The following is a 26,975-nucleotide window of genomic DNA, read 5'->3' on the forward strand; positions in this document are numbered from 1 at the left end:
GGGTGGAAATTCCACATTCAGGAGAAAAAGTGTTTCTGTGGCAGGTTATTGAGAAACTAAACTAAAATTTGAAGCTGTTTCGGGGATTGGAATGATAGAAGTAGTCTCAGGGGAGTGGATTAGTGGGCAAAATGCAGGTGAGGCAGCCAGAGGTGTGTGATTAATGTAGTTTATCACATGACTATGGCCATCACTAATGTGGTGAGTATGCAAAAGATACTGTATAGATAGAAAACAACTCATCTTTAACTGTACAATATTGGCAAATTGTCTCCAGAACTATAGTGTCTACTAACATTAGAAAGTAGCAGACATTTTAGAATGACTCCTCTTGGGTAACATTTCTAAAAAAAAACCAAATCAATGTACCTAGGGGTCAAGGCTCTGAAGCAGGGCCGGGGATGAGGGGTCCAGGGTGTGGGAGGGGCCTCAGGGCCCTGATATCTGATATCATTTATGTGCTGTCTGTATCAGAGGATTCCTCCATCTGTTATGAACTGTCCATTTGTGAATAATGGGAACCTCAGGCCCAGATTATAATGGAGGTTTTTTGGGAAAAAAGCAGCATCCCAAAATTCTTTGCTAGGCTACTTGGGAAATACCCTTCCAGCCCTCTGCCAATCCCAGATGGGACACAGCGAGCAGCAGCTCCCAACCAGCACAGTTTCCCTGCCTTGTCAGAAGCTGTCATGGCAGCAGAACGGACTGACATATCAGCACAGCATGTTCTGGCTTTCATATGAGCAATGCTGAGAATAGAGCTTGTCAGGGTTCCCGCCCCACTCCAAACTCTGGGGTACAGATGTGGGGACCTGCATGAAAGACCCCCTAAGCTTATTTTTACGAGCTTAAGTTAAAAACTTCCCCAAGGCACAAACCTTTCCTTGTCCTTGGACGGTATTGCTGCCACCACCAAGTGATTTAGACAAAAATTCAGGTAAAGGGTCACTTGGAGTCCCTTGTTCCCAAAATATTCCCCCAAGCCCCTTCACCCCCTTTCCTGGGGAGGCTTGAGAATAATGTGAGTACTGACCAGACCCTTTGTCTCTAGGACACTGAAAAATCAATCAGGTTCTTAAAGGAAGAACTTTATTTAAAGAAAAAGTAAAAGAATCACACCTGCAAAAATCAGGATGGAAGGTAACTTTACAGGGTAATAAAAAGATTTAAAACACAGAGAATTCCCCTCTAGGCTTAGCTTCAAAGTTACAAAAAAACAGGAATAAAACTTCCTCTTAACATAGGGAAAATTCACAAGCTAAAACAAAAGATAATCTAACGCATTTCCTTGCCCTTACCTAAAAGTTTTGTAAACTTAGGTCCTCATTTCAGGTATGTTTTCAGGAGATGTTTTTCCTGCCTGGTCTCTCTCTCTCTCTCTGTCCAGAGAGGGAACAAACAAAGAGAGCACAAACAGTCCCCACCCCCCCCATTTGAAAGTATCTTCTTTCCTTATTGGTCCTGTTGGTCAGCTGCCAACCAGGTTATTTGAGCTTCTTAACCCCTTACAGGTAAGGATTCAGTACAGCTGCTCAGGAGGGATTTTGTGCTACCCTTAGCTGTATGTTTATGACAGAGCTACTGGATGTTTTCTTTTTTTCTCCCCAAGGAAATTAAATCTCTCCAGGCTGCCTGCTCACTCCTTAACCTATTGCGTCAGCTCCTGTGTTAGTGCATTTGCTCAGGTCTCAGGGGCCTCAGGTTCCATTACAATCATTTCATGCAGATCAGAAGTGGAGCAGTTATAATGGTCTCTTGGCTGTGTCCCAGGAGAAATGTTCTCCATGTACAGGAGCAGTGTTCCACAAAATCAGCATGGAGCCTGCCTGAGAAAGGAAGCATGTCTGTATTTGATAGGAAAAGACTGACCCTTTACTCCTGTCCTGTCTTTAATGTATTAAATCCAACAAGCCTGTATGCTTGTTTGGTTTTTTTTTCTGTTAAGTCTTAATATCAGTTTGTTGATCAGTTTGTCTCCTTATCCTGTCCCTAAGCCAAGTACTTCTGTTAATGGGTTGACCACAGCTGGTAGTGTTTTTAAAAAGACACTTGAGGGTCCAGAATAATCAATTCCCGCATGTAGAAGGGTAAATCACACATACCTGTGCCCACTAGGCCCTAGCCCTGGGGAAAGACATGGATCCCAAGGGAGGGAAGATGGCAATATCAACACTGGCCTCCCCTCCTGGGCTCATTCTGCAAGGTGGGTCAGCTTTAATTTGCATCTGGAGCTCCACAGGAGTCCTGCTATTGGAGGCTGATAAGGGCATTTGCTAAATCAGTGCATCCTCTGGCCATTCTCTGTTCCCTGGTCTTTGGGCTGCTCTGGTCATCTGCAGCCATGTGTCCCTGGCAAAAGAGAGCTTGTGGATGCTTTGTTCTGGTGCAACCTCTTCCACTTGCACCCCTTACTATAGCCTTTCTCCGCTGGGGCTCAGCCTCACAGTCTGTGCCAGCAGATGTATATACACATACAGCCCATAAAGCTAGCAAAGCTTCTGCAAACCAACAGGTGGGAAAGATCATTCCAGCCATCTGTCCAAATGAATGATGTATGCTGGAACCTGTCCTGAACTTTCCATAGAGAATATAAGTCATACATTTCATTGATTGGTGAAAACTGCATGTAGTTGCCACTTTCCTGTTTTAACACCTGAAATCATACATTTTGATTATGTATAGTAAAATATCAGAGGCTGGATTGTAATTGGAACAGACTCAGATCTGAGATGAGGAAGACCGAGCGTGAAGTGGGAGGACCACCTCTACTGTTGCCTGTTCCTGGGACCCCATGAAGGACACCCTCTCAGAGCTCAGTGAGGTCAAGGCTCCACTATACTGGGGCAGGAGGAGGAAGCAGGGGACTATATTCTCTGTGGCATATCTCCCTACTGGGCCTTCTGGTTCCCAAGGGGAAATGCTGCTTAAATGGGATGGCTGTGCCCTCAGCCCCCTCTATAAACCCCAACTTTTCCAACCACAGAAGGGGTCAGTTAAGTCAGCCTATGAAGTCTCCGGCCCTTCACCCCTTCCTATGGGTTCTCCACAGGAGGGCTCAATCTGACGCTAGGAAACACTCCCAAAGGGGGTGATTTATAATTGGATTGTTGGCCTGGTAGGTCAACAATTCTTGTATGGCAACCCAACTTTGAGAGTGCCTTTTAATGAAGAGATAAGGGTCATCCGTGTAGCCTAGCAATAGACAACCCAATTTTGAATCACAGAATCAGCTGCTTACTCATTCAGGCTATGGGAGTTGGGAGTCAACTCAGCACTTCAGGGGTGGGAATGGGATTCAGGCCTTGTGTCATGTGAAACATTCATCACTGTGTTGGATGTGTACTTTCTTTACCATAAAGATGCTGTGGTTTTGCTAACAGATTGTTTCCTCTCTCTTTCTTTAGCAGGAAGGAGCGTCCTAACTCTCTGAATGTCTTCCCCCTTGCCGATGGAATGGTACGTGGGCAGATAGGGGCCAAGATCATCCCCACAGTGGACCACTGGCACTTGAGTGACCTCGGCCAGCTGCAGTCCAACTCCAGCTACAAGGTTTTATAGATTGTCACGGAACAAGGGTTTCCCACTGTCAATAGCATCCTACATCTTCATAAAGACAGAGACCACCATGTGTCCATAACCCTTTGCAGCCTCTCCCTTTTGTACATCTGATCCTTTCTTATAACAGAACCCTGGGTAGGATGATAGACCTTCAGATGCTGATAAATTTGACGTAGGGTGGAGGACTGGTTTTGACACAACTCATGTTTTTTGTCACTTTCTGATTTTTGTTTCAGTTCTAATTCCTGCTAGTTAGTGTTTTCTGCTGATGGAGTTTGACCTTGGTTGAGGGAAGTGTGTGTGTGTGTGTGTGTTTGTGTGTGTGTGAGCGAAGTTAAGCACCCCTCTTGCCCACATCCAATGCTGTTTATGAATCATTTGGTGGCAGAAATGATGGAACCAGTCTTCTGCCCCATCATGGGAACTGTGTCTCACTTGGGGCTGGGCATTCTGCTGCTGTGCCATAATCTGCCCTTTCTAGTTGATCTTTGTTTTAATCTTCCTGTCTTTGGGTTCAACCAGACTAGACAAAAAAGGTGCTGCCACCACCACTGATGGTAGCAACACCTAATGCCTACAGTGTATCGAAAATGCTTTGTGTCATTATACAAATCGCTCAGCTGTTATAGAGTGATTGATACAGTGGGTTGCATTGTGCCACTGTGGAGCAAGCCTTTATGTCACCTTCACAGTCTACACTGGTGATCTGCTTGCGTGGACAAGAAATCACAGCACTGCAGCTATACTAGTGCTGCTGGCCCTCCCACCGCCATCCTACAATGCTGTGCTTCTCCTTTCAATAACTGATTTGTGCAACGAGCCCCAGCAACTGTATCCCTAGCATCACCCCCAACATCTTCCCCAAGCTAATGCCCTTTTGCCTAGGGTTCCACAAGATTCTCTTTCCTCGAATCCTTTCCAGCAGGCCTGATAGCATTTGAGGTATTTGTGAAGCTGTGCCTGGAGCATGCTGGTCATTTCCCCCCAATTCCAGTAGGTGACAATAGCTGGTCTCTGCTGGAAAAATGTCAGCTAAAGTACACCAGCTTCTCTGAATGCATTATTTTAAAAAATCTGTTTGAATAAAATACCTTTATAAACACATCCATTTATTAATATTAAACTGGGCAAAACGGAAGCTGTTCTCTTCCTGTAAAATAAAAGTTATAAACCACTAATGCTGTAAATAACACTAAAAATGTTGTGGCGGGGTGATGGGGCAAAGAGAGAAAGAAAATATTATATTTCAGCCTCGTATTTTACCCTGGCCTGTCCATGGCATCCTCATTGGGAGGTGCTTCATCAGCAATTTCCAAACACTTGAGGGAAAAACCGAAGAAGGAACATTGGAATGAAATTGCTTTGATTTTCCAGCTATCCTAACGAGGCCATACTGCCACCAAATGAAAGATGGATCTTAGTTCACATTCAGTGGCACTCCACCACCACTGATTTCCCCTTAGCTCCCTGGGCTACTGGCCTAGCAGTGTGAGGGCATGGTATCTCAGGGCACATGCACAGGTCCTTGGGTAGGACTGAAACAATTCTTGGAACCCAACCAATGCTGTTCCTTCGAACCAGAAACTCGGGATTGGCTGGCATAATGGTATAAAAGTGTGATGGAACACTGACCCTGGAAACTTAACCAAAATGCCCAGAATACCGTTCAGATCTCGTGATAATTTGCAAATTTCCAAAAAGCCCCTGTTCTGGAGAACTGTGCTGGGAACTGAGATAAGAGTCCCACAATGCACTGGTGTGATCAAGGATGGAGGGATGTAGAAATGGCACAAACATTTTTCTATAAACTGATTTGCAGTCTGCCTGTGCTGCACCTCTGCTAGGAGACACAGTCCAACCAATGCTTGCATGCACTCTTTATCCCCATGGCAGTGCATTCCCTAACACTTTCATTTAATCAGTTCTGTGTATCTTTTGCAGGGGAGAGTAGGGAGAAAGATGGAGTTGCATCCATTTTAATAGACTTGATAAGGCTGCTGCTCTGTAGCACAGAGACTAAAAGCTTCTTACCCATAGCTGTCTGCAATTTATCAATAACTCACTCTCTGCATTTCAGGAAATTCAGCAGAAATTTAAATAAAACTATAGAAACCTTGAATTCTGAGTTCAGGCAGTGGAGGTTACTAACTGTATCTTTTTGTAATTTGTTTATGCTTGTATCAGGCAAAGAAATCAATTTATAATGGAAAGAAAATATTGTGCCTTGCTGACAGTGTTCAGCTATGAGCATATCCATCAGGTAACAGTGATAAATGTTCCGTGCTTGTTAAGAAAAGACCAGTTATGGGACACTGGGTTTAAGGAAGGTAGCCTCTTGGGGGTGGGTTATGGAAAATCCTGGATGCATATGTTGTTAAGGTAGATATCCTAAAGCAGAATAATTCATAGCTTGTGGAAGATATAGCATGAGTAAGTGTTGGGTAGTGGAGGATACTAAGTGGGTAATGGGTTCACTGATTGGGATGGAGGTATGCAAACCTCTTAATGGCTCTCCGTTAGGCAGTACTTTCTGCTTGAAGTATTATTTAATAAATGCTCTTGCTTGGCTGTTGAAATGCATTGCAGTGCTGCAAATATTTTATGGTGACTTTACTATGCTTTTCTTTTGTGGTGCTCCAAGTTCTTTCTGTGTTGGGAACATAGCTGATGTTCCACTGCTATCAGGTGCACACTGATAGCTTACCTGCCTGGTCTTTTTTCTTCTAACTCTCTGAGCTGATTTTTCATCTTCAAGAGTCTGATTATTAAATATTTTTACATTTTCATTATTATTATTATTTTGTATTCATTTATTGGGTTTTGCATCTTACTTTTTGTAACTAGATTAGGTTTTGTTTTGCTTTTGTTTTTTTACATTTAACATTTTATATTTTGGAGATTTAGTCCTTAATGCTTTTTGAGTTTGTTTTTGTGTACTGTATTTTCAGTGTTAAAACCATAGAATTGTGGCTACTCATGGTGACATATTACTCCTATGAATTTTGGGCTTTTGCAATGCATTTTGGAGGTCATGGCTACACATCTGAAGTTTAGGAGGCTCACAGGTCTGACTCTAGGTAAGTGGTGGCTATGGAGAGTATCCTTTTGTATGTGAAGGATTATGGAGATCGCCCCCTGGACCGTATGATAGCTAGTCAATGAGGGAGATTTGGTGGTAGAGAGGGGAAGAAGGAATATCTCAGCAGTGTCTAGTAGAGTTCCTGGAAGGTTAAAAGGAATATTTTGGCTTTATCTAAGGGTTTTGAAGTGGATGTTCCCAAAGCAGACTGGTTGGCTGTGGAGAATATTCCATAAGTAAGTGGAAAATTAAGATGCATAACCAGCGGTGTGCGGTAGACCATGGTGGTTATCCCATGAGTATGTTTTGATTGAAGGGAAGCAGCAATGCATGGGGCATGCTTTTGAGACAGATGTGGAATAGGAGTAGCACCCATGGCATTGGTGGTTTAGTGTTTCTGAATGTGGTTTCTCTGAATAAGGACTGAATTGCAGACTGGGCCACGTATCCATTTCAAAGCTATGAGCTCCTTCTAGGCTGTGGTATTGAGAAGGATGATAGGCACAGTGCATGCAGCAACATCCCAGAACTCTGCCAAATGTCTCAGGCTCAGTTTCTGGGGGAGGGTTTTATTTACATTTTACACTGAATAACGGTGCATTTTTAGCCCCTTTGCTTCCAGGCCTTGGGAGTGCACTGGCAGGTGTTTGTCAAAGTAACGTAAGTCCCAATGCATTGGAGTTGTCCATGAAACCCTCTGATTTGATACTTTGCCCTTGCACATTAGAATGGAAGCACCCAGAATAGGAATTTTAAAAAGTTGTGAGCAGTCTAATATTCAAATATAGCAGCCTAAGTAAAATGCCTTTATTTCAAATTTGATGCCCAAATCAGCAAGTAGATTCACAAATGACCATTTAATGCACCAAGATGATGATCTGAACATCCATACAGGAGAAGTGGGTGTGCTATTTAGGCTTACAATCCAAAAAAGTCAAGCAAAAAAAGTGGATAAAATTTGATAGCAACATTGTAAAAAAAACAAACAAATTCAATTTCAGTGTCTGCGCCATAAATAATCAGGAAATGGGTGTGGCACAGGACACTTGGTTTCCTTACTTCAGTATACTGCAGGAATGAGCATGGACAGGGAAACTTCAATGTGTTTCTAATTAAAGTAGTATGTCAATAACAGGTACTTTCTTTTTTTTAAAATAAAGAATGCATGGCTGCCAAGGGTTACATTGCCATTTTTTCCATTATCTTCATTCCCATCCCACTTGTAACTGTTTTGTTGCATCATAAAATCGTAAGGAAGGAGGACTGTAGAACACAGACTTCCAAACAACTGAGGTGCAGACATCACAGTTCCAAGACTGTGAGGCCTAAGGTAGTAGCTAGTTTTAAAGAGTAATTAACAAACTAAGTAGAAGCAGGTTTCAGAGTAAGCTTCCTAGCAACTGCACAGAAGATAAGATGCAAATAAGGATGGCAATAACTATAGTAAGGAAACGGGAGGCGCGGGTATATATCAAATGGCTTTTCTACCCAACTGGAAAACATTGTAGTATGTTGCTCTAGAAGTTCAGGCAATGCTTTAAGTGGCCTCGGGGTGGGAGTGTCTGTCAGTTTGTCTGTCTGTCTGTGTGATTAGAAACCCTGCCAAGAAGACCAGGGAGATCTCATTTGGGTCTGAGGCCAACTAGTCACCGATGAGAAGGTGAACTTGCTGAGTCTGAAACAGTGCTTCCTTAATTGGCAAGCAGGGAGTGCAGCATCAAATGCTGTAGTATTCTTGAAAGCTTCCTGTATTTTTCAGGATGTGGTAGGATGAGGAATGGGACCATAATTTATGTTGAATAGGGACTTGGTTGTGCACATTTCAGGTTGGAAATACATCTCAAGGGTTTATTTATGACATCTTTTGATTTCTGAACTCTTGGTCCTGTCTTTCATCCAGTTGGGGAGAACCACATGTGTTGTCATCCTGGGCCCATGCCTGGCTGTCTTCTACGTGAGCTGATACAGGCATGTAGCTCTCCCCTACTAGTGAAATAAGACCATTTCAGCTTGATTACCACTTTACTTCAGCTGCCTAGTATCAAAAATACTTACCTGTCCCTTCAAATGAAGTGGTAGCATTAGAAATCTATTAAACAAGTTCTGTGCCAATGACCTACTGTAATGATGGATCCAGAGCATCTATGAAGCCGCTTCATAGAAGTCTGTATCACTTTCCAGAAATGATTGTGCTTTCCTTCTTGCACTGGGTATCTTGGAAGACATTGGCCTGATTTTCAGAAGTGCTAAGCACCCATAAATCCCTGTGAAGTCAAAGGGAGCTGCAGCTGTTTTTCACCTTGTGAAAATCAGGTCACATTCCTTTATGAGTAGACCTCATATCTCACATAACTTCTGAAGACCTGAAATGCCATCTGTGTTGGTAATAAAGGAAGAGGGGGATCGGTATTTAGACCAGGTAGGATTTGCTTGCTGAGTTCTGCACAGGAACTTGCTATTCATTTGCAGTGCCAAGCAGGCACAATGAGCTCTGGGTGTTGAGTTTGTGGTACTCATTTCCCATAATTTGCTATAAAGGCATCCATCAATCCAGTAAATAAGAAATTATCTGAAACATATAGACGTGCTTTTTCCTTTCTGTTTTCTCCTTCTTTGCATTGCCATAGTGCCCAAATGATGAAATGTCTGAATCTGGGCAGTCTTCTGCAGCTGCCACTCCAAGCACCACTGGGACAAAGTCCAACACACCAACCTCATCTGTGCCCTCTGCTGCTGTCACACCCTTAAACGAGAGTCTGCAACCCGTCAGTGACTACAGTGGCACAGCCAAAAACAATAAGAGGGCACGGGAAAAGCGGAACAGCAGGAACATGGAAGTGCAGGTCACCCAGGAGATGAGGAATGTCAGCATAGGTACGGCAGGTGTTTTCATCTGTATATATTCTTTGCTAGCCAACCTGTTGCATGCCTACTTTGATTTTACAATGCCCATGTATGTCTTTTATTAAATACCGGAAGAGGTCTGGGGGGACTGAAGGAATAACTAGCTTAGTTCAACTGAAAGACAATGCTCTCTGTTTATTAAGGGTACAGTTGGAAGTAGGGGACTAAAGGAGGGTGATATGCTCATTTATGCTTGATGGTAGGACTATGCTTGCTTTTTGGACAGTAGCATGTTTTGTGGAGGAAAAATAAAAGATTCATTGACATGGATCTAATTTCCAAGTTTATTGCAACTGACTTAGAGGAAATTTCTTCTGTAAAGCTCCCAAATGAGTTCCTGCCAAAGTGAAACCACAAAACAGTAGAAAAATCTTGTGCTGTAGACTTTGACTGAGGATGCCAGTGTTGAAATCCCATTTTGTAATTATATTAGCAGGCTGCTTGCTACCAGGATCACAGTCCCCTGGCTGGCAGAAGGCAATGTAGTTCCTCAAGAAGTACTTACATACTGGGTGCCTAACCAATAAGTTGGTATCTTTTTAGTGATGTAATTTAAGCCAGCATAGTATAATTCTCCGCACTGGGAGACAGACATAGAAGTCTCGGCTCTCTCCACTCTCCATCACTGGCCTGTATGGGTTGGCAGGAACTGTCACAGAATCATAGAAGATTAGGGTGTGACGGGTTCTGTCACAGAGAGCCCCTTAGGACCGTCACCTGACGTGCTGGAATTACCTCTGAGCCCGTTTTTCACTGCCAGCTTGGGTCTCCAGAACCCTGCCTTGTTGAGCCAGACACGCTAGTCTGCTGCAACACAAACCCAGGTCTCGTCCATGCCCCCAAAGCTGCAGACTTTAACCAAAAACTACTCAGCAAGTCACCTATATCCAGCACCCAGACATCCAGTTCCCAATGGGATCCCCAAATAAATCCGTTTTACCCTGTATAAAGCTTATACAGGGTAAACTCATAAATTGTCCACCCTCTATAACACTGAGAGATATGCACAGTTGTTTACTCCCCCAGGTATTAATCACTTATACTTTGGATTTACTAATAAAAGGTTTCAGAGTAGCTGCCGTGTTAGTCTGTATCTGCAAAAAGAAAAGGAGTACTTGTGGCACCTTCGAGACTAACAAATTTATTTGAGCATTATGCAGCCGATGAAGTGAGCTGTAGCTCACGAAAGCTTATGCTCAAATAAATTTGTTAGTCTCTAAGGTGCCACAAGTCCTCCTTTTCTTTTTAATAAACAAAAGTGATTTTATTAAGTATAAAAAGTAGGATTAAGTGGTTTCAAGTAATAACAGACAGAACAAAGTAAGTTACCAAGCAAAATAAAACAAAACGCTCAAGTCTAAGCTTAATACATTTCAGAAACTGAATTCAGGTAAATCTCACCCTCAGATGTTCCCATAAGTTTCTTTAACAGACTCAATGACTCCTGAGTCTGGGCCCAATCCTTTCCCCGGTACAGTTCTTGTTAGTTCCAGCTCAGGTGGTAACTAGGGGTTTTCTCATGACTGCCTCCCCCTTTGTTCTGTTCCACCCCCTTTTATATCTTTGGCACAAAGCAGGAATCCTTTGTCTCTCTCTGGGTTCCCGCCCTTCCTTCTAAATGGAAAAGCACCGGGTTGAAGATGGATTCCAGTACCAGGTGATATGGTCACATGTTCTGTGAGACCCCAAGCCTCCATTCTTTCTGGCCTGACTTACACAAACACAGGAAGGCTTACAAGTAAACAGATCCATTTACAACCAATTGTTCTAGTTAATGGTGGCTTAGGATCCTGATGGCTCCCATTAATGGCCCACACTTTGCATAGTTACAATAGGACTTCAAAGTAATACTTCATATTTCTAGGTTTAGATACAAGAATGATACATTCATACAGATAGGTTGAACACACTCAATAGATTATAAGCTTTGTAATACCTTACAAGAGACCTTTTGCATGAAGCATATTCCAGTTACATTATATTTACACTTATTAGCATATTTCCATAAAACATATGGAGTTCAATGTCACGTAGGGTTGGAAAAGACCTCAGGTCATCTAGTCCAACCCCCTTCTCAAAGCAGGACCAACCCCAACTAAATCATCCCAGCCAAGGCTTTGTCAAGCTGGGCCTTAAAAAACCTCTAAGGAGGTTCAACCACCTCCCTAGGTAACCCATTCCACTGCTTCACCACCCTCCTAGTCAAATAGTTTTTCCTAATATCAAACCTAGACCTTCCCCACTGCAACTTGAGACCATTACTCCGTGTTCTATCATCTGCCACCACTGAGAACCTGCGAACACTGAGAACAGCCGAGCTCCATCCTCTTTGGAACCCCCCCTTCACATAGTTGAAGGCTATCAAATTCCCCCTCACTCTTCTCTTCTGGACACTAAACAAGCCCAGTTCCCTCAGCCTCTCCTCATAAGTCTGTGTCCCAGCCCCCTGATCATTTTCGTTGCCCTCCGCTGGACTCTCTCCAATTTGTCCACATCCTTTCTGTAGTGGGGGGTCCCAAAACTGGACACAGTATTCCAGATGTGACCTCACCATGCCAAAGAGGGGGAATAATCACTTCCCTCAGTCTGCTGGCAATGCTCCTGCTAATGCAGCCCAATATGCCATTAGCCTTCTTGGCTACAAGGGCACACTGTTGACTCATAGCAAGAGAAAGTCAATAGCAAGAGAAAGTTAGTAGTAAACATATGAGGCCATCGCTGGTGTAATTCCAGTGGTGATAATGTATTTAGACTCGGGATAAATCTGTTTTGCAGCATGTCTTCCCTCTGCCCCTGCCATATACATTGCAGTCCACTACAGGAAGCAGCAGAGGGCTGCAGCTCCAACACACTTTAAAATAATTTTCAGTATAGTCACATTTACAATTGCTGCTAGACCTGCTGGGTATTGGTTAAAATGTTTGTACTGGAGAGTCATCATCAATGTAGCCTGGAGGAGTGTCTTCCATTTCCATGAAGGCTAATGGAATTGCACTGGATTGGATTAATTTGATCCACGTGAACTGCTTAGGAGAAAGTACCTGAATGAATGGGCCAGAAAAACCCCAATGAGATGGAAGATTCTTGTCAGTCCCATAATGGATGCATAAAATCTGCTACTTTTTACCATGGACAACTAGACTTTAGAATTTGGGGTAGATGGGGCATGAGCTCCTGAGCTATTATAGAGGAGTGCATGCGACATCAAACCTAATTAAGACTTCAATAGCCTTCTGGGTCCAAAAATCTGCCCTCAGATATGTGGCTACAACTCCATCTGAAGTCAACATATCTGAGGGCAGAATTTGGGGCCTGGATATTAAAGGCATATAGTTTGATACCCAGGGGCTAATTCATCCCTACTATAACTCTGCTGAAGATATTAGAATCTTAGAAATGTAGGACTGGAAGGAACCTCAATAGGTTATCTAGTCCAGTCCCCTGCACTGAGAGAGGGGAGGAATAAGTACCATCTCCACCATCCTTGACAGGTGTTTGTCTAACGTATTCTTAAAAACTTCCAATGATAGAGATTCCACAACCTCCTGAGGTAGTTTGTTCCAGTGCTTAACCACTCTGAGAGGAAGTTTTTCCTAAGGTCTAACCTAAAACTCCCTTGCTGCAATTTCAAACCATTATTTCTTGTCCTGTCCTCAGTAGATAAGGAGAACAATTTATCACTCTCCTGTTTATAACAACAGCCTTTTATGTACATGAACACTGATACATTTCCCTGCCCCCTCTCCCCCGTCTTCTCTTTTCCAGACTGAACCAAATAATTTTTTTCGATCTTTTGTCATAGGTCATGTTTTCTAGACCTTTAATCATTTTTGTTGCTCTTCTCTGAACTTTCTCCAGTTTGTCCACATCTTTCCCAAATTGTGGTACCCACTGGACGCAGTATTCCAGTTGAGGCCTTATCAGTGCAGAGCAGAGTAGAAGAATTACTTCTTGTGTCTTGCTTACTACTCTCCTGCTAATACATCCCTAGAGCAATTCAAGGGAACTGAACACCTTTTTATGGACCATGTTCAAGCTTGATAGCTGAAACTTTTGCCACAGCTGTTATTTCTGCCATGTCCTTAATAAATGTAACATAGGAATCATAGAATCATAGAATCTCAGGGTTGGAAGGGACCTCAGGAGGTCATCTAGTCCAACCCCCTGCTCAAAGCAGGACCAATCCCCAATCAAATCATCCCAGCCAGGGCTTTGTCAAGCCTGACCTTAAAAACTTCCAAGGAAGGAGATTCTACCACCTCCCTAGGTAGCGCATTCCAGTGCTTCACCACCCTCCTAGTGAAAAAGTTTTTCCTAATATCCAACCTAAACCTCCCCCACTGCAACTTGAGACCATTACTCCTTGTCCTGTCTTCTTCTACCACTGAGAATAGTCTAGAACCATCCTCTCTGGAACCACCTCTCAGGTAGTTGAAAGCAGCTATCAAATCCCACCTCATTCTTCTCTTCTGCAGACTAAACAATCCCAGTTCCCTCAGCCTCTCCTCATAAGTCATGTGTTCCAGACCCCTAATCATTTTTGTTGCCCTTCGCTGGACTCTCTCCAATTTATCCACGTCCTTCTTGTAGTGCGGGGCCCAAAACTGGACACAGTACTCCAGATGAGGCCTCACCAATGTCGAATAGAGGGGAACGATCACTCAGTGCTGGGGGCAAATATGGATGACTTGAAATTTCAGTATGGTGTGTTTTTTGCAGCTAGACTTAAAATGTGGGTGATACAAGTGCATCAGAGCAGAATGGAGAAGACAGGTTTCTGAAACTGAGGTCCAGTGTTCCGAAAGGAGTGGAGAGGGGCTGGATTTTCCTTGTAAAATCATAATAATTTTCAATGGTTGGGGAAATCTTCCTCAACTTTTTTAAAAATTAGAAACTTGAGAACCATTGGTATAAGGAGCCCTATTGTGGCAACAGATGCACACCATGTTTTGTTTTAAAACATGATGAATGTTGCCAAGTGTTGCACATTAACAACCTGAAGCAATGAAATAAATACTATAAAGGTATCATGGGTTTTATATACTTCCACACTGAAGCTGTTTAACAGGGTCAATAAACTCCAAATCTGGTGCAGTTGGAATTCTAGTTTACTTTATGAACTAGGGCCTGGATCCTGCAAGACTTTCTGTGTAGGCAGACCCTATTGCCTATGTGGAGTCTGCCTGTATAGAACAACTTCAAGACTGGGTTCTAAAACAGTTTAATCTGTTGCATACTCTATAAGTCATTTGGAGCTTCATCTTTCTTCGTTCATCAAATAATGACTCCAGAACATGCATCATATTAGAAACAGATTAGGTTGCATGTATTTGGTACATTGCTACTTCCACTTCACAATTTCATATAATTAACAGTTAAATCAGATGTATGCATGAGAATTTGTATATTCAAGTTGTTCCTATTTAAAGTGATTCAGTCATGATTTATAACTAATAATTTTTGTTATAGAATAAATTAAATTACTGTATGTTTTTATATCTTTTACAATGTTGCAACATGAGAGGAGGTTTTTACTGAGAGATTAAAAGGACATTATTTGGTGTTGAATCTTTCTTAAGTGATCGTAACTGTGCCCGAAAAAGATGACCTCATTTAAAACAATTTTACCTTTAGAATTCTGGAGTTATTTTTAAAGTTTAATATCCAGAAGTACTTCATTACCCCAGCCCAGTTACCCCACTGGCTAATGGTATTGCCACTGGCATGCTTCCAAGAATCCCCTATTTCTCACACCTGTTCATGATGGTAGATCCCACTTCTATCTTTCCCCAGGAATTTTGGAACACACCTTCCCAGCTGTAGTTTGTGACTCACTAGAAATTCATCTACACTCTAACTTTAACACTTTGCACATGGTACCATAGCAATCTTAAGAGTGCTCCCCATTATCCTTTTTGATACCCAAAGAGCTTAAGACTAGTCAGAGACTACAGTCCCTAGAGTGGAACAACTGTTGGCCTTCTTTTCTTCTGGATCTGTCTCTTATCTGTGTATTATCTTCTGTAGGAATGGGTAGCAGTGATGAGTGGTCTGATGTTCAGGATATCATAGACTCTACGCCAGAGCTGGACATGTGCCAGGACCCCCGACTGGAGCACACTGGAAACAGGTACTTGCTTTTATCTTTTGTAAATATGCTATTTACTCTCCTTCATGTAACTTCGAGGACTGAAGAGAGACTCTGGGTTAAAGAGTTTGTGTAATTTATGCTGCATAGAACTATAATACATGTTAATGCGGTGGAGACACTGGTGTATGAGCAATCATTGGATCCTTGCTTCCTCTGCCTAGTGCATAATGAAGGATCCCTCAGGCACAAAACTCCCTGTTGTTATGGGAAGAACACAAGCTTAAAGTCTGTGTTAGAAATCTCCTCCAGATGATCCACAGTTGGACTGGTTTTAGACAGTACAGTCTGCCGTGCTCCAATGAGAGAAGGGAAGGTGGCATGATAAAAGAGAGAGGACAGACTAACGAGGTATGGGGTTTACGGGCTGAAGTGGTGAGACCTCACCTGGAATACTATGTGCAGTTCTGGTCTCCCATGTTTAAGAAGGATGAATTCAAACTGGAACAGGTACAGAGAAGGGCTACTAGGATGATCCAAGGAATGGAAAACTTGTCTTATGAAAGGAGACTCAAGGAGCTTGGCTTGTTTAGCCTAACTAAAAGAAGGTTGAGGGGAGATATGATTGCTCTCTATAAATATATCAGAGGGATAAATACCGGAGAGGGAGAGGAATTATTTAAGCTCAGCACCAATGTGGACACAAGAACAAATGGATATAAACTGGTCATTGGGAAGTTTAGACTTGAAATTAGACGAAGGCTTCTAACCATCAGAGGAGTGAAGTTTTGGAATAGCCTTCCAAGGGAAGCAGTGGGGGGCAAAAGATCTGTCTGACTTTAAGATTAAACTGGATAAGTTTACGGAGAAGATGGTATGATGGGATAACATGATTTTGGTACTTAAATATTCATGGTAAATAGGCCTAATGGCCTGTGATGAGATAGTTAGATGGGTGGGATCTGAGTTACCCAGGAAAGAATTTTCTGTAGTATCTGGCTGGTGAATCTTGCCCATATGCTCAGGGTTTAGCTGATCGCCATATTTGGGGTCGGGAAGGAATTTTCCTCCAGGGCAGATTGGAAGAGGCCCTGGAGGTTTTTTGCCTTCCTCTGTAGCATGGGGCATGGGTCACTTGCTGGAGGATTCTCTGCCCCTTGAAGTCTTTAAACCACGATTTGAGGACTTCAGTAGCTCAGACATAGGTGAGAGGTTTTTCGCAGGAGTGGGTGGGTGAAATTCTGTGGCCTGCGTTGTGCAGGAGGTCAGACTAGATGATTATAATGGTCCCTTCTGACCTTAATATCTATGAAAAGAGAAAAAGCCAATTGTCTAGTAAACAGTCAGTCCTGAATTACATTTCAAAATCCAGATCCTTCTCAGGTTTCATAGAATATGAGGGTTGGAAGGGACCTCAGGAGGTCATCTAGTCCAACCCCCTGCTCAAAGCAGGAGCTATCCCCAATTTTTTTCCCCAGATCCCTAAATGGCCCCCTCAAGGATTGAACTCTCAACCCTGGGTTTAGCAGGCCAATGCTCAAACCACTGAGCTATCCCTCCCCCCACATATAGGTTTGCCATATATAGGTTGGCACCCGACAATGAGTGACCTTTTTGGTGAAATCCTCTCTTGCTATGGTTTATGCTTGATTAGAACACCAGCTTCCCCTTAAGTGGGGGGTTGCCTGAAGGCCATTCATTTGGTGCATCAGTGCTGCCAGGCATATAATAGCCTAATGTATGTATGGCAAAGAGAGGCAATAAAGGGCAAGTGTTTTATATGCATATGGTGAGTGGTCTTCATTTGGACAAGCACCGTACAGGGGAGGAGGCATGAAGAATTTTGATGATGCAGGAGTGAAGTTTCCTCTTAGGATGGTATGGTCAGAATGTGTGAGAGGCATGTGTAATATTCTGAGAACAACAGCAGGAGGAACCACTGTAGCAGAGCCAGTTGTGTGTGTTGTATGCCATGAGAGTGGCTGATGTTCAGACTGATTATTCTTCATCTCATGAGTAGAGAAGAATCCCAGGGATGCAGCTACAAGGAGAGAGCCCTTTAATCAAGGAAATCTGTGCACCAAGAAGACAGACTGGGGGCTGCCGGCTGGAAGCACAAAGTACACTGGGGTTACTGAGCCTTGGACTTGCTGCTTTATCATGCATAATGCTTCCTAAAGTTTCAGTTATTAAATTGGTCAATCCAGAGGTGGTCCTCTTGCTGCTTTTGCTGCCCACTAGTGAGGATGTCTGTCTCGGAATATGCTGGGCTGCAGCACTGTTATTTATCTCCAATTCTTCAGTGGTATCAAATGCTAGTATAGCCATGGCGGTAAAAAAAAAAAATCCATGTCAAAGAATCATAAAAGATTAGGGTTGGAAGAGACCTCAGGAGGTCATCTAGTCCAACCCCCTGCTCAAAGCAGGACCAACACCAACTAGATCATCCCAGCCAGGGGTTTCTCAAGCCTTAAAAACCTCTAAGGATGGAGATTCCACCACCTCCTTAGGGTAACCCATTCCAGTGCTTCACCACCCTCCTAGTGAAATAGTTTTTCCTAATATCCAACCTAGACCTCCCCCACTGGAACTTGAGACCTTGTTCGGTCATCTGCCACCACTGAGAACAGCCGAGCTCCATCCTCTTTGGAACCCGCTGTGACAGGTCCGGCATCGCAGCGCCCCTTTGTGGCAGGATGGGGTGGAGGGGCCTCACCACTCTTACGTTCCCACACCCGTACTGTAAGGGCATTCCAATGTGGCCCAATGGCCGGTTTCCCTGTACTTGTCCCTTAGTCAGGGTAGTGGGACCTAACGGCTTGAGTCCATGTGTCGCCTTGAGTATCGGGCGGTGTGGCCTGACGGCCAGGGTCCACATAAATCGCTCCCTGCGTTGGAGCAGTGCGGCCCAGCAGCCGGAGTCTATACAATCCCCCTCGCAAGCGGGGTGGTGCGGCCCAGCGGCCGGAGTCCATATAACTCCCTCTCAGGCGGGGAAGTGTATCCCAATGGTCGTGTGTGGGGGGTAAGGGGACCTGGGCCCACCCTCTCCACCGGGTCCTGACCCCAGGCTCTCCTATTGGCAGGGTTTCCCCTCGCGCTTAGCTCAGCAGGGATCCGCCCGCAACACGCCGAGCGTCAGTGCAGCTTTAACACTGCCCGTCTCTAAAATGTCCCTGGGTCACTTCCTATCCGCAATGTCATCTTCTCCACTCTGGGGAGGGGGGTCCTCCGGTCCATCCCCTCCTGCCAAGACCTCTGTCTGGGATGTTGGGTGCCTCCCAGCTTGGTTGGCCCCTGGATCCGGGAGCTTTGGCTGTCCCTCCTCAGGAGCTCCTTCTCCTCCAGTAGTCAGCCCAGACTGAGCACCTTTGCAGGCTTTTATACCTATTCTCCAGTTGGAGCATGCCCAGCAGGGCTTCCAGGGCAGGGCTTCCTCTGCCAGGAAGGAAGGGTTAACCCCTGCGATACCAGTGCAGGGCCACTGTGCCCCGTCACACCCCCCTTCAGGTAGTTGAAGGCTGCTATCAAATCCCCCCTCACTCTTCTCTTCTGCAAACTAAAGAACCCCAGTTCCCTCAACCTCTGCTTGTAAATCATGTGTCCCAGCCCCCTAATCATTTTCATTGTCCTCCACTGGACTCTCTCCAATTTGTCCACATCCTTTCTGTAGTGGGGGGCCCAAAACTGGAAGCATTACTCCAGATGTGGCCTCACCAGTGCCGAATAGAGGGGAATAATCACTATCTGCAGGCAATGCTCCTACTAATGCAGCCCAATATGCAGTTAGCCTTCTTGACAACAAGGGCACACTGCTGACTAATATCCAGCTTCTCGTCCACTGTAATTCCCAGGTCCTTTTCTGCAGAACTGCCACTTAGCCAGTTGGTCCCCAGCCTGTAGCAGTGCATGGGATTCTTCTGTCCTAAGTGCAGAATTCTGCACTTGTCTGTGTTGAATCTCATCAGATTTCTTTTGGCGCAATCCTCCAATTTGTCTAGGTCACTTTGGACCCTATCCCTACCCTCCAGCATATCTACCTGTCCCCCCAGCTTATTGTCATCCGCAAACTTGCTGAGGGTGCAATCCATCCCGTTATCCAGATCATTAATGAAGATGTTGAACAAAACCGGCCCCAGAACTGACCCCTGGGGCCTTCCGCTTGATACCGGCTGCCAACTAGACATCGAGCTGTTGATCACTACCTGTTGAGCCTGATGATCTAGCCAGCTTTCTATCCACCTCATAGTCCATTCATCCAATCCATACTTTTTTAACTTGCTGGCAAGAATACTGTGGGAGACCGTATCAAAAGCTTTGCTAAAGTCAAGATATATCATGTCCACCGCTTTCCCCATATCCACAGAGCCAGTTATCTCATCATAGAAGGCAACCAGGTTGGTTAGGCATGACTTACAACTGGCCAGCAGAGTATGCCTCATCTTGTCAGACACAGCTGACCACAGTGCCTCATGGATTCATGATCTCCAGGCTAGATTACTGAAATTTAGTATACTTAGGAGTGAAGCTGCACAACCTGAGATAAGTTCCAGTGGTACTGAACATTGTTGTCTGTCTGCTTAGCAGAATGCTGTGAACATACCACCCAGCTGCTCCACTTTCTGCATTGATTCCCAGTACAGTAGAATGCAGTTCAAGGTGTTTATTCCAGTATTCAAACCAGTCCATGGGATTGGCTCTGGTTACCTGAAGGTTGCCTCTTCCTCAATGATCATGACCTCCCACACCACCTGTGTTCCATTGGAGCCATGAAACTGTCAGCAAATAAGAGGAAGCTCATGTGTGCAGGAAAGAGAACTTTCACAGGAATCAGACCAAGAATCTGGAACTTGCTCCCAACTGAGGATAAAAAAGACCTTGCTGTTTCCAATACTAAATGTAAGGTTCATCTCTTTGATTACCTTTTCCTAAATAAGTCCTTCATACACTCACACGTATATAGCCATGCATACATGCTCACTAGAAGAACAAATTTCAGAGTAGCAGCCATGTTAGTCTGATTCCGCAAAAAGAAAAGGAGTACTTGTGGCACCTTAGAGACTAACAGAGAACAAACAAATCCCTACAGGTGGGTAGTGGGTGCCTGCCATGTACCTGAACTGATGGAATTGTAGGATTGAATGGGTGGTCTCCAAGATCTACGGTAAAACAAATGAATACTAATCATCAGAGTTAGGAGCTCCAGTTAGTAGGAAACATTCTGGTTTTTATATAATCAGTATAAAACAGTATGATTTTTAAAGGAGTTTCACATTAATCTGTTGATCTGAGCTGGGCCTGCTATGCTGATCTATGGGACACTGGTGGTATATCTTTCATATTTGGAACCCTGAACGATACTTATCCTTGATATGAGGCGTAAGGTATATTTATCCCTTACATAGTAAGTCCATGATCTCAGCCCTATGGTGAATGAATGGAAAGATATCTGTATTTTGATTGCAGTGATCTACTTTGTTCGATAATTCAGGAGAGGAATCTTCTAGCTAAAATATTTCCAAGTAACAAGATTCCTTCTTTTTATTTCCTCCAACAACAGCCCAACACAGGGGATTGTGAACAAAGCTTTCGGCATCAACACAGACTCTCTGTATCATGAACTTTCCACAGCAGGGTCGGAGGTCATTGGGGATGTGGATGAAGGAGCAGATCTGCTAGGTAAAAATATTTATAAAAACCGTGTTCACTCCACTGTAGTTAGGGCTGAGTGACAGCTTTAGAAACAGACAATTTTCTTTCTTCCTTTCAGAATTGTGACTCCTTGTCAATAAAAACAATTTGGGATGGAATTTGGGACAATCTAGGAATGAAATATGTAATAATCATAATAAAACTAACAAAAAGTCATTTTAATAGCTTTGGGCTTTATTTTGTTAGGGCTGTGTTTGTCTGTGTGCATAGGTTAATTTTTGTGTGTGTGATTCTCTTGCACAAACTCCCTGGAAAAACAATTGTGCTTCCTTATCTTTTACCACCCAAAGATAACTTTACAGACACTTGCAACTGAATATGAAGTGACGGTTTTTTTTGAGTGATTTAGATTTGAAAACAGACCACTGTTCTGCAAGAAAGTAACCACTTTTCTAATTTTATAAAAACTTCAAAAATTTTTCTCTTTTTATACAGAAATATTATAGCCTATATTGTATGTTTTACTCTGCTGTAGAGAGTGTGAAAAATAACGCAGTACACCTTTTAGAGCAGGGGTGGGCAAACTTTTTGGCCCGAGGGCCACATTTGGGTGAGGAAATTGCATGCAGGGCCATGAATGTAGGCCTGGGGCAGGGGGTTGGGGTGCAGGAGGGGTGCAAGGTGTGGCAGGGGGCTCAGGGCAGGGGGTTGGGGTGCAGGAGGGGTACGCAATGTGGCGGGGGCTCAGGGCAGGGGGTTGGGGTGCAGGAGTGGTACGGGGTGTGGCGGGGGCTCAGGGCAGGGGGTTGGGGTGCAGGAGGGGTGTGAGGTATGGCAAGAGGCTCAGGGCAGGAGGTTGGGGTGCAGGAAGGGTGCGGGGTGCAGCTGGGGGTTCAGGGCAGGGAGTTGGGATGTAGGAGGGGTGTGGGGTGCAGCAGAGGGCTCAGGGCAGGGGGTTGGGGTACAGGAGGGGTTCAGAAGGGAGCTCAGGGTCGGGGGTTGGGGTGCAGGAGGGGTGTGGGCTCTGGCCCGGCGCCACTTACCTGGAGTGGCTCTGGGGTGGCAGAGGCACGCGCCACTCCCAGAAGTGGCCGGCACTACGTCCCTGCGGACCCTGGAGCGGGGGGGGCAGAGGGCTCTGCACGCTTTCCTCGCCTGTGGGTACCTCCCCCAAAGCTCTCATTGGCCGAGGTTCCCCATTCCCAGCCAATGGGAGCTGCGGGAGGCAGTGCCTGCAGGCGAGGGCGGCGCGCACAGTCCTCTGTCGTTCCCCTCCCGCCCCAGAACGTGGTGCTGGCTGCTTCTGGGAGCAGTGTGGGGCCCGCAGTGCCATGGGGGTGGCAATCCCGCAGGCTGGATCCGGCCCATGGGCCATAGTTTGCCTACCCCTGTGTTAGGGCAATCTTGGAAAGGGCTTGTTGTGTCCTGAAGCCTGGGCACAACACCTGAGGTTCCTGACCAGGACTTTGGAACAGCCAAAGAAGGGAATCTATCCCAGGTTGTAGACTGAGCCCAGTGCCTCCTGGGGTAGAACTTTGGGTGTCTAGGCCCCAGTTCATGAGAGCACTTAAGCACATGATTAAGTCCCACAGAAGTTAATACAGTGCAGATATGATAGACAAAGCCTATAGTTACGTACATCATTCTCAAATCTCAATGTCTTGATTTAAGGAGTTCTCCAGTAACTTGAGACATAAGAGGGCTGTTACAGAATGCCTTGTGTGTTCTGAGTATAAGCAAGAGAGGTATTTGAAAGCATTAAGTGTGTAGGGCGAATATATTTTCTTTCTGGTTGTCTCTTGAGCTTGCTGAAATGACAAAGGCTCATGGCCTATCTCATCATTAGTTCTGAAAGTACAGTATTCACCAAAGTACTTTGGATGTAGATTCAGTCAAGCCAGTTCGTGATCTTGTTGCAAAATTGCAATGGACCATCTCTGCAAAAAATAAAAAGATATTTAAATCACCTTTGACAAGAACAGACTATGAGCCTTGTATCTGAACCCTCTAAGGCCTCAAGGGTGTGTTGCTGCATAGGTGATTGTTTATAGCCTATGTATTGCAGTACCTTTGCAGCATTTAGAACAGCTGCATTGTGCAGCAGCAGCAGATCACAAAAATGCTGGCCAGTGCCTGAGTCCTAAGGCATTTATTGTTTAGATTCTGATGCAGGACTGATGAAGAATTTTGGAGGAGAGCCCAGTTGAAAACAACTCATTGTTACTGAGGCTCTTGGCTTGTATATTATGGGAGGTGGCACCTTGGCAGATATTTATTATAATTATGTTTACCAGCTCTTATGGAAGAATATGTCTGATCAAGGGTGAAGCATGAGTAGTTGTCTGAGTGCTTGATCATATCGATTCCAATTCGGTGTGTGCGCGCCGCATGCATGGCTGTCAGAAAGCTTTTCCCTAGCAGCATCTGTCGGGTCGGCCGTGGAGCCCCCTAGAGTGGCGCCTGCATGGCGCTCAATATATACCCCTGCCGACCCGGCGCTCCCTCAGTTCCTTCTTACCGCCCGTGACAGTCATTGGAACTGTGGCATCTTGCTCTGCAAGTTCTTCACATTTCCCTAGCTCTATAGATAGTTGTTGTTGTTAGCTTGGTTTGTAGTTCTTGTTTTTGGTTTTAGTTCATGTTAGTCAGGTTGGAGGGTTACCCTCCACCCTGACTTTTCTTCTCGGGGCTCCATGCCCAAGTGCCTGGGATTCAAGCCCTGCGAGTCCTGCTCTAAGCCCATGCCAATGGGTAAACCCCATGACTCTTGCCTAAAGTGTCTGGGGGAGGCTCATCAATCTGAAAAGTGCAGGATCTGCAAAGGGTTTCGTCCTCGGACTAAAAAGGAGCGGGACTTTCACTTGAAGCAGCTCCTTATGGAGGCAGCATTTAGTCTCCGGCCTCCTTCGGTGTGACAGGACCTGGCAACGAGCTCTTCGGTAGTGGAGGTGGCACCGCGGTTGGACTCTGACCGAGACCTGCGGCACCGCTGCTCCCCGGCACTGCAGTCAGTGACATCGGCTCGGCACCGCTCCCACTCCCTGGGACAGAAGTGGCACCGGAAGCTGGAGAAGGGTAGCTCTCCTGCACAGAGACCTGCTTCCCTGGAGCCAGCCACTGGGGCACATCCTGGAGGGGAGCGCCCGGGAGCAAAGGCCATAGCATCAGCACCGTCGATTCTGGCCACACGGGGGGAACCACTGAGGCCGGTGCCACTGGACTCCCCAACCTGCAGCGTGGTGGAAGTCCAGCTGCCTTCTACCCCGGACACCTTTGCGGCGGTGAGGGACCTTGTCGCCATGACAGCATCGGGGTCTCCTCTGCTCCACGCCAAGGCCCCAGTGCCCCTGCGGATGGCACCGTCTCAGGGCAAGCAGGCGTTGATCCACCCATGGACTCCATTGGCATCTGTGGTTGAGCTTCCGCACCGTTCCCGTTCTCGGCACCATTCCCGTTCCCGGCACCGGTTGTACTTGCACCAGTCATACTCACGGCACTGCTCGAGCTCGCGTCGGTGCTCCCGATTGTGCCCCTGGTCGCCGTCATGGAGCAGATCCTGGACCCAGCGCCGGTCCTGGCGCCGTTTGTCATCTTGGCCTAGCTCCAGGCAATGGCGCTGATCCATGTCCCAGTACCACTTCAGGTCTTGGCTCAGGTCTTGGCTCAAACATGGCTCCCCAGGTTCACGGCACCGCTCCATGCAGAACTGGAATTAATTTGCAAACTGGACACCATCAAATTAGACCTGAATAAAGACTGGGAGTGGATGGGTCACTACAAAAACTAATTTCCCTCTGCTGATACTCACACCTTCTTGTCAACTGTTTGAAGTGGGCCACCTTGATTGCATTGGCCTCGTTAGCACTACAAAAGTGATTTTCCCTCTCTTGGTATTCACCCCTTCTTGTCAACTGTTGAGAATAGGCCGCTTTCACCTTAATTGATTAGCTCATTAGCACTGACCCCCTACTTGGTAAGGCAACTCCCATCTTTTCATGTGCTGTGTATTTATATCTGCCTACTGTATTTTCCACTCCATGCATCTGATGAAGTGGGTTTTAGCCTATGAAAGCTTATGCCAAAATAAATTTGTTAGTCTCTAAGGTGCCACATTGTTTTTACTTTTTCTATGGAAAGGTTTGTCCTTCCTAGAGATCAACCAGGAGAATGAACCTGTCACCAAGGAAGAATTTCGAAGACCTCCAGGATCACTCTGAAAGCTTCTGATTTTTCATCCTACATACCCAAGTTGTTACACCAAGAAACATATTAAAGCATGCCCTCACCTGCCGTCTTACTGAGGATCATAGGATAGGATTTTTCAGTCACCAGTTTTTTTGTGATTCTGCCCTAGACAATTTTCTGGTTCTGATTAGAACAACAGAACTCCATACAATCATCAGGAGGCCTCTGTGGCTCATCGCTGGAGGATGGATACTGCTTACAGTCTCAAAGCTGTGGTAATGACGCTGGCCATCTAGGTGGGGAGGCTTTTGTGGATTCCCTTACAAGCCTGGGAAATGGGATGAAGTGAGGCCTATCTGTTTCCTGGAAATGATGTTAAACTATTTAGGCCTTCTGTTGGGTTCTGGTCACCTAATCTAAGGGAAGTTTTGAGTTGGATGATATGACGCACACATTGCTAGGACGGGGTGAGGGAAAGGAGGCAGGTAGAAGATTTTAGATGTTATACTTTTATATTTAATCCATCATAAGTTTTAGATGGCTCTGGCTATAAATACTTTCTCAAACTCACGGACAAAAAGGCTAATTTAGTTTACTGTTCCTTCTGCCCTCACACACTCAAAGTTCTAAAGATCTTTGATAAAGCTGCAGTTTAGCCAAGAAGAAGCTAGGGCTTGATTGTAGTAAATCTGTCCATTTTTGTGCTCTTATCTGACAAGTTGTTATCTCTGGGGCACTTATTTTTCCTTCAGCCCGACTACAGCCTGAAGAATCACAGAGAAAATGCATGATGTAGACATGGCTCAAACAGTGGAGAGAGAGCTCAACAGGATCCAGAAATTAAGAAGCACTCTTTCTATTTTTGGACCAGATTCTGAATTCTCACCGTGTAAATCAATGGAAGCCAGTGGAGTTATTTCAGACAGTCACCAGTGTAAATGAGACAGTCAAGCCTTGATTCTCATATATGGAAACCCAAAAATGGGTGCAAAGTCTTCCAAATGTATTTTTTCCCAGGTGGATTAAGATTCTTAATATCTGAAGAATGTCATTTGTGAAGCCTTTAAAACAACAGATGTCTACAGAAGTTATTTTTGTACAATCCTCAGGAAGCATGTCTATCTCCTGGTTGGAGGGATTTCAGTCTGCCTTTCTGGATGTTTGCAAAGCTAGCTTTGGACTATCATCTCTTGACACTCTTTTTTGCAGTTTTGGGGAGAATGGTCTAAATTCATTGGTTAAATCCAGATTTCTCATTGTTTAGTTATAGCTTCATATACATTTGTTCATGTAAGGATGTAGTTCAGAGAGTGGTGTGGAATATAAACAATTATTTACTAGTAATAATTGTTAATTGAATTCCCCTCTTTCCAACTACAACCCTATGAACATTCTTCCTCATTTACTCCTACATGTTCATTTTTTACTCCTATAATCTCACTGTATTTACTGTAGGTACAGTATGTGTGTCTCTCTCTCACACACACACACAAACACCTTTCCTGTTTT

The 26,975-nt window shown here is 44.8% G+C and overlaps 1 protein-coding gene across 30 annotated transcripts in view; it reads left to right on the top strand.

Moving 5' to 3' along the window:
* MAPK8IP3 (mitogen-activated protein kinase 8 interacting protein 3) overlaps positions 1–26,975 on the top strand; it is a 157,674-nt gene that overhangs the window by 64,803 nt on the left and 65,896 nt on the right. For 15 of the 30 annotated variants that reach the window (XM_074965792.1, XM_074965804.1, XM_074965803.1 and 12 more), the window contains 4 exons: positions 3,405–3,549; positions 9,265–9,511; positions 15,569–15,671; positions 21,190–21,308. In XM_074965792.1, coding sequence (XP_074821893.1) covers positions 3,405–3,549; positions 9,265–9,511; positions 15,569–15,671; positions 21,190–21,308 — 614 coding nt within the window. Of the gene's footprint in view, positions 1–3,404; positions 3,550–6,498; positions 6,636–9,264; positions 9,512–15,568; positions 15,672–21,189; positions 21,309–26,975 lie in introns of those variants that run through there. The other 15 variants (XM_074965809.1, XM_074965815.1, XM_074965812.1 and 12 more) reach the window with 4 other exon arrangements.

This window comes from Natator depressus, chromosome 10, assembly GCF_965152275.1.
Source record: "Natator depressus isolate rNatDep1 chromosome 10, rNatDep2.hap1, whole genome shotgun sequence".
In the NCBI taxonomy this organism is placed as follows: Eukaryota; Metazoa; Chordata; order Testudines; family Cheloniidae; genus Natator; species Natator depressus.